Source organism: Falco cherrug, chromosome 8 (assembly GCF_023634085.1).
Source record: "Falco cherrug isolate bFalChe1 chromosome 8, bFalChe1.pri, whole genome shotgun sequence".
Classification (NCBI taxonomy): Eukaryota; Metazoa; Chordata; class Aves; order Falconiformes; family Falconidae; genus Falco; species Falco cherrug.
The window spans coordinates 55188106-55196562 of record NC_073704.1 but is presented as its reverse complement, the minus strand read 5'-3'; the positions used below and the strand labels follow the sequence as shown (position 1 = coordinate 55196562).

General features: G+C 37.9%; 1 protein-coding gene across 14 annotated transcripts in view; it reads right to left on the bottom strand.

The window, feature by feature from the left end:
- The window catches only part of SFXN1 (sideroflexin 1), a 47323-nt gene that overhangs the window by 6734 nt on the left and 32132 nt on the right, over positions 1-8457 (bottom strand). For 8 of the 14 annotated variants that reach the window (XM_055718638.1, XM_055718639.1, XM_055718641.1 and 5 more), the window contains exons 7-11: positions 8274-8401; positions 7704-7753; positions 2320-2369; positions 1420-1467; positions 73-189 (exon numbers count right to left, since the gene is read on the bottom strand). In XM_055718638.1, coding sequence (XP_055574613.1) covers positions 93-189; positions 1420-1467; positions 2320-2369; positions 7704-7753; positions 8274-8401 — 373 coding nt within the window. In that variant the 3' untranslated portion in view covers positions 73-92. Of the gene's footprint in view, positions 1-72; positions 190-1419; positions 1468-2319; positions 2370-2854; positions 4399-4832; positions 6102-7703; positions 7754-8273; positions 8402-8457 lie in introns of those variants that run through there. The other 6 variants (XM_027802086.2, XM_027802085.2, XM_027802084.2 and 3 more) reach the window with 4 other exon arrangements.

The following is an 8457-nucleotide window of genomic DNA, read 5'->3' as shown; positions in this document are numbered from 1 at the left end:
TAAAAGTGAGTTCTTATCTTCAACTTTGTTGGTACATAATTAAAAAATAAGTTCACAAGATCCTCCTTGAAATATATTTTCCCTTCCTTGAATTATAATCCTTTATTAAAGTACACACGTTCTAGTTCAGGGTTGTTCTCTTGGATCTTGGCTTGCAATTCTGGCTCCAAGCGTGTTACAGACATAGAACTATGCAAAAGAAACAGTAAAATGGTTATATATGATAAACACCTGAATGTAAAATACTGTAAGGATAGTAATCTACCTAGTTGCTTGAGGTTTGTTGCTAGCTTTAGGAAAGTAAGTTTCTATTGTTGTTATTATTAAATACAATGTATTTGCATATTTAACTGTCTGTTTTTATTCAACTGAATAAAAGGTTTATTTTTATAAAAATAAATCTCATAGTAAAGTGAATAAACTTGCTGGGTCATCTATAACAGCTGTGACTTCTTAAATATAGTTTAAGGTCTGATCTTCCTCGAAATGGAATGCTCTGGTTAAAATTAAGAAGTGTACCACACTTGCTATGCTTGTTTTTAAAGGCATCTCCAGGAAGCCAAGTGATACTTAACTACCACAACTCTGCTATGCCAGGCAGGGAAACATCCTATCAGACAGCTTTGTTATACTCAATTACATCAGAGGAGAAGTTTCTGGAAGTCAAAAGCTACTTTAGTTGCTCAATATTTTAACAGATTTGACTGCAGCCTGCATTGTTTAAGCTACATTTGGCAGCTTGTCAAGTTTAGGCAGCCACTAATGGTAGGAGAGGGATGGCTTGGCTGAATTCAAGACCCTATTCGTATTACATATGGCCAATTACATTATTTGTGGGTAACCCATTCAGGTTTCATTATGATTTCAGCTATGATGACTATTGTTTCTAAGACAGTATTTCAGTACTGAGCTATTTGTGTATTCATGAAAAAGCCTTTCTGGGAAAATATTAATCCAATTACAAATAAGCATGTATAGTCAAGTGCTGCTCTGTATAACCAGAGGAGTTCCCAGCTGAAAACAAAATGGGCTCTGACTATATTTAAGGAAGCCATAACCTTACAGAACATGAATGCATTGTTTGGGCCACATTAGCCTTTTTTATGAATCATTTCAGTGATTCTTAACTTTGTATTATTAAGCTCAAACTTCTCAGCTTGAAATAGTATGGTTAAATTACTCACCCAAACCTCTCATTCACTATTATTGGTAGCTGCATCTCAAGCTTAATTCAACCTTTATATATTACTGATGAGTAACACAGTTATTTTTCTGAATATTCTCATGTTTATCACACTTGTTATATGGGAATTAAGACTGTATGCTCTAGGAGGCAATGACCACTTGTTTCTGTCTCTGCAGTACATTGCATCTGGAAGTGTAACAGTAAAGTAAGAATAATGTATCAGGAATACATACCTTTTTTGAGGAAATAGCGCACAACACAGGGGTGTTGCAAACACAAGACTGCAGGAGACAAAAAAATGGGTTTACAATATTTAGGGTGCTAAAAGAGAATTCAAAACCCTTAAGACTGGTCTTCTAGGCAGAAAGCTGTAGAGGAATGAAGCTGGGTTAATTAACAATATACAGCTGTCGGCTGGCTTCCAGGGGCCGTGGGTTGGCTGATGTGCATAAGGTGCAGCTGGGGCTGGTTCCTGCTAAGTAGTTAAATAGCTCTAAGGGGTATAGAAGAGGAGCAGCCAATCAAAGACCTGGAAGAAGCAGAGGGAGGAGGAGGAGCAGCTGCCCTGGATGTAGGAGAGGCAAGAAGCAGGGTGGACTGGCCTGAAGAGGATGAAGAAACAGCATGAACAGTAGATGAACCTTTGAAACCTTGTGGGGGATTGGTGGCTGTGCTGGGGCAAGGTGTGACAAGTACTTACTGAATACAGTAGTAAGACTACTGACAACTTACTACAGTAACAAAAAACCCGATGATTTGATGTCCTTCCGCTGTTTTGCATTTGTGTGTATGCCAACTTTATGCTAGACAACAGCAAATGAAAACTTTCCATTAACCAAATGTTTCAAGAATGCAGCCTCTACAGGAGGTAACAGCCAAAGCATCTTTTCGAATCGAGCTGCTACATGCCTTTTTACCATTCCCTTTCTTTCTCCCTCCCTCTGTGTTTTCTTGGCTGCTTCTTCATTACTAATGACTTTTTTTACATGTATCATCAATTACCTCCATATCAGTATCCTCATCCAGTCTCTCAACTTTTTATTCTTTGAACAAATCAGAAATATTGTTACTTTCTCCAAAAAAACCCTACAAGTCTCTCTTAATAGCATGCACAAGCCAAAGAAGTCACTTACCAGAATCCAACTAATCCAACTTGAATAGGAGCACTCATCCAAGGAAACCTCTGTTGAAAACAAACCACACACAGTGAGCATGGTGTCTTTTCTTTACTGCTTGTATTGTAAGAGACATTGCACCTAAAGATTCCTGGACATGATGAAGGCAAAACAATTACCAGCACACCTTAATGCTGAGCTCCAATCTGAGAGCTCAAGCTCTTTGAAAAGTAATAATTCCCAGTGATCTCAATGTTATCCTGAGTAAGTGTCCCTTAAACACTACACTAGGTTGTTGACTGATTTACTTACAACCTGATCCTGAGTACACGGGCCATTTCTTTGAGTCACACAAGCCCACGGTAGCTACCAACACAGGCAAAGGTTGGAGCGGTGCTGCAAGTGCAAGATGCTGCCACACTTCTAAGGGCACAGTGACTTTTGCAAGAGCAAGATCTGGTTACAGCTCCAACTGTCTATTTGGCAACATGAAATGGTTTTAACTTCCAGCTGGAGATTTACTTTGTGAGCAACAGCATGTGCAGCCACTAACCATAAATGAGAGGTGTAAAGGGAACACGTAAGTCTGCCTCACTTAGCCCATTTTCCTGTCTTATGAGTTGCTCTGACATGCAGGAACTTGCCCCTGTAGCACAGTCTGACACGCTCCAGCTCTGCAAGAGTTCACCTTTCGCTAAAGGAAAAAAGGGGAGAAGAACTGGGGAAACACCTGAGGAAGCAACGCATAACCTACAAATGCATTTTTAACATATTCCTCATTACTGCAACTTTTGCAGAACTTGAACATATGGCAAGAAATATGGTAAATTTTCTTGTAGGCCTTTAAATGATTTAGGAATCCACTTCCCTCCCATGTTAGAATTTTAGTTGTAATTAATTACTAAAAATAAACCCAGACCTGTTTAAATAACACTGCTGCAACGGCGTTCTGTTGCTGCAATAAAATCAGTGTCTGCAGTAAGTAGGACATACACAACTGCTGTGATAACAGGAAGTTGATTTGAAAACAAAACACCTAATGAGTTAAAAATCACGTTAAAGTAGATTATGCTTTCAACAAAGATGGTGGTTTTTTTCTGCAAGAAGCATTTCTCAAGATATAGCAGTTAGAGGGGAAACTGGTGAACAAAAGGTGGTTCTATTTGAGACTAGAAACAGAAAAAAGAAATTCAGGAAGCTCAGCAGGACAAATCTTCGTTCTAAGGAAGGTCACAGCAGTGTAAGAGGCATGGAAAACAAGCCTGTGTGGATTGAATTTTCTACAGAACCTGAGGGAGAAGAAATTATGTAGAAGATTGTTTATCTTTTTTTTTCTCCCCCCCACCCTGCCCCGAGTCAACCTGTAATCCAGAAATGAGTGCAGGAAGAACCGTGCAATTCAGCAATAACCTGCAACAACAGATAAATGGAAAAAGACAGCAACAGCAAGAAGGATAAAGGGTGAATGCAGCAGTGCTCTGCTGTTCTGGCATTCCACTAAACACACTTTCATTTGACTCTCAGATGAGATAAATTCATTCAAAGTACTTTATATTTTATATGCTGGGAGAGCTCATGACAAGAGACGGTGTGACTGACAGTGAAAGGAATGTAGGACTGTGGCACTGGTTGAATATTACATGTATCTGGGAACACGTCAAACTCCGTACTGCAAATGATTTCAGTCTCTGAGGAGATTTAAGGGAGAGGGTTGTTGCATGTTGCAGTATGAGTGTGGGACCCAAGATACTTCCAAACATGATTTTGTAACTGAAGAGACTGTTAGAGGTTATCATAAGAGTAATAGATGTTTTCATGCCTTTATCAGAGCGTGTCATTAATCTGAGAGAGAGTGAGAGGTGTTTACTAGTAAAGACAATACAAACAACATCTATTTCATGTGCTGGAACATTTTTTGCCAAGGAGGTACTTGATCTGAGTTACAGCCTTTATTTTTTAAGAATGTTACCACGCTGAATTAATCAAGAAAGATGATGAGGTAAACTTCTAACAGTGGGAGGTCAATATTAAGAATTGGAGTTGTCCAGGAAACAATGTAAAACAATAAAGCAAAACTCAGATGCAGGCTGTACATCCCTACAAAGAGAGAAAATGGAGAAAGTACAAGACAGCAGAAGAATCTACTGTGTTAGAGAACTATCATTTCACTCTGGAAGAAGGCAGTTCCCAATGAATTAGGATTTAATTTCCAGATGTCTTTATGGCATCTTTAGTGGTTACCGCAAAGAGAGAAAATAGAGAAACGATAAGCAAACAAAATCCGTATTTTTTCTAACTGCTTCCTTTCATTGTTGGAACTCAAAATCTGTCAGTTTTCCTAGGCTAGCTATGCCTGCTTTAAAAAAAAACCAAACAAACAGAATAACTGAAATGACAGTTAAATTAGGAATGCAAGGAGGACTCTAAGGCATCAGACATTCAAGAATGATGCTTACAAAAAAAAAAAAAAGGCTCTCTGTTCTAGTTTTGAATACAGATTTTAGTTGCAGACTAAGAGACCCCAAGGTCACAGTCTTTGAGGCTGAGGGGGAGGAACAGGTGAGCATGAATGGTCATGATGGTACCAAAGACCACTGAGTAGTCACTGAAGAAATCGCTCATTTTTGCTGATCTGAAAAATTCACAACACCCTTATGTTGATTACACCACACAAAACCAACAGATACTTGTCTCCAAGGAGGTTGTTTTAAGGATATATAAGGAAATCTCTGTAATCAACCTGAATGTTAATACAGTGTGTAGAACAGGAGAGAAACAGTAGCTGAACCTGTAAGAGTAGTAATATAAATTAAAACTTCAGTGTTGATGAGAATTTTCAGAAGTTTCTATGAAAAAATAATTTCTTTCCTTAGGAGAAAGGTTACCTGTAATTAAAATAAATTATAAAATGCTGTGCCTCAGAGCAAGGTTGTTTATGGATCCTGCTGCAGCAGATGAAGTAACTTGGTTGTGTGAAGAGCTAGTCAAGTGTATGTTGGAAGGGATAATGAACACAGACATTATACAGCCTAATGAAGAACTTCTACACTGCATAATCGCATAAATGGCAGCCAAAGCCACTGCTAAAGCCTATAGCAAGAGCACATATATATAAAAAATATTTTTTCAAGTCAAGAAACACTCTTTTTCAGGCATGTGCTTGTGTTTTAAAAAAAACCTCTTGAGTCATTTTCTAGCAGTAACTTTTGGGAATATTGTTAATTCATACTAAATATTACCATCAAAATGTCCTTGTGGAAAACAATATTGGAATATGGAGGATGAATACATTACTAATACATAACCTACATCTTATTTCAAATATCAGAACATGATAACCTGCTATCGCTGAGACCAGCATTCCAGAAGCATTTCTTTCTCTCTTACTGCAGAACACCATTTTATTTTCTTCATTATTTCATAACCATTTGCCCGTTTTCTGGCCTTGTGTGTTAATAGGCTTTGACAAGCATACAAGAATTATTTTCAAGAGTGATGGTATGCGAAGCAAAGGCTAAGAATAATGAGTTAGTAAAGATGTGGATGGTGTTGGAGTAGTTCAAATGGGATGGTGCTTCTGAAACCTCAAGAAGACATGCAGAAGCTGCTTGTTAAAAATGCAGCTTATTGGTTTTAATACTATTCTCTACCAAGTGTTACCACTGACTACCTGCAGAGCAGTGTTTCACCTGAACTCACAGTCTTTGAGGCTGAGGGGGAAGAACAGGTGAGCATAAATGGTCATGATGGTACCAAAGACCACTGAGTAGTCACTGAAGAAATCGCTCATTTTTGCTGATCTGAAAAATTCACAACACCCTTATGTTGATTACACCACACAAAAACAATAGATATTTATCTCCAGACCCTGAGGATTGCTGCAATTTCTTCACAAATGTCATGAATCTGCCAGTTGATCTGATAGTGTTTGTGATATTTCTCTCATGTCAAATACATTTAATTTTTGCTTGAAATTTATGATTTTTTTTTTTTTTAAACAACGGATAATGTTCTGGGTAACACATTCTCATGAACATAACAGTATCACAAGCTGCTTAAAGCTACTCTGCAAACAGGGTATGGGTCAAAAGAAATAAGCAATTAAGAATTAGCCAAATCAGCATAGGACTCGTTATGCTGCAGACAAATAGTGTGTTTGGATGTGCTGCAGTCTCATTTCTTTCAGGAGATAAAAGCAGCACACACTGACTTTCCCTCCAAAAGTCCAGCATTTCCTGTTTTTATATTCTGAGCACTAGTGTTTTTTGTTAACAAGGGAGAAGCGAAGCATTTCACGGAAAAACAGTTTTTAAAATTGGAAGACACTTGGGACCTCTTCCCAATGCCTCATTTATATATACAGAAGCACTTTCAAATGGTGTATGTAACTGGGTAATTAACTCTGCACAAGAAAAAAGAAAGGCAGAAATAATAAGAAATAGAATCTTAATATTTTAGAAAACTTTATCTTAGGCAAACAAATTCAGGCAACCTCCCTTGCTCGCCCTCCCAGTCCCTACCCAAACCACTTCTCCAAGGGAGGGTCTGGAGACTCAGACCATGTTTTCTTTTGGCTAGGTTTTTCTATGAGGAAGGAGACAGACTGCCTCCGGGTACCCGTGGGAACCCCAGGCTGAGACTGCCCAGAGCTACTTGGTAAGTAAATCAGTGATACCAGCTGGTGAAGATGAAACTCCCTTTACTGGTAAAGAATTATAGACTTCCTCATCTCAATATTATTCCTCTTGTGTTAGACAACCCTATAATTAATTTCATTATTGTTCTTTACCCTCTCATGTGCACACAGTGCATAATGTCGATTTAGTTTATATATTTACTAACACCAGGTGTTTGACTTCACACTACATTAGCATCAACAGAATACGGGACATAAGTAATCTTTGACAAAGTATGCTCATTCTATGCCTACTCTGCACTTGCTCATCCAGTAAATTTTAAAGGACCATTTTCAAAAGAGATTTTTACTATCATTATTGTTTCCAAAGTCAAACTGCTACTACAGCAGCTAAGCAAAGCCTCCTTATTGCTATCTTGAAAAAAAAATAATTAAAATTTTCAATATTTTTTTCTTATCAACTGTATTCCAAGTCTCAGTACAAGGAAGGTTTATTTACTAGGAGGACTTCTGCATTTTAAGAACAATTATAAAAATAACAAAAAAGTTTATATTTTCTTAAAGTTATTTTACACTGTGATATAAAGAACCAAGCTATCCCTCTCTAAGAAAGGCATAAAGAAAGCAACAGCTATGAATCACACTCTGCAGTGACGTCTTCCTAAGAGTGTTTGGGAGCCAAATATGAAGACTCAAAGTATTTCAAATTCATGAAAATACTAACTGAGTATATTAAATACATATACAAAGATTATCTAAGACTAACCTTTAAAAAGGCTCTCTTTTCCAATGTATTCATTATGAAGGGAGGAATTGCTGCAAATGAGAAAAAAAATTAACCTTGGAGGAAAAGACACTTTGTTTTAATTTTCTGTTAAGATTTACCAATACAATTTTCACATCCTTTTCTCATTCACTGAGCTTTCCTTTCACATTGCCAATTCAAGATACTGGATTGGTATTTTACAGAGCTAAACTCTCCCAATTTCACATGTAACTAAACCTGAGCTCAGTACCCTGGCACTGGTTAAGGCACCTACTCTTCACTAAAACAATGCCACTCAAGCAGAATTTGCTACCATTCCTTTGCTACCTGTATCTTTTCTGCAAAAGCATCCCAGGTGCTTTTCTGCTGCACCTCAGTGTAACACTGTGGATGTTTTCACAGTAAGAAATGTACATTTCTCTGTGGAACTTCTTAACAGAAACGTAAAAGCTGCCTGCATAACTGTAAGACAATTTGGCCTCTGAGAAAAATCACTTATACAGAATTTAATCTCTCCCTCACATTACAAACTGATAACCAGGAGCTGCACATGACAGCAGCTATTCTTACCCATGCCAGGAGCAGCCATAAGAATCCTTGATATAACCACCTGGGTAATTGCCTGCTGAGCTGCTTTTGTTGATTCACCCAGTCTGTTTCCATTCTCATCCGTGATGGGGATTCCAAACTTGAGTTCCCTGTTGAACAGGGGGCAAAAATAAATCAGTGACTGACATGCATTTATTCACCTTTC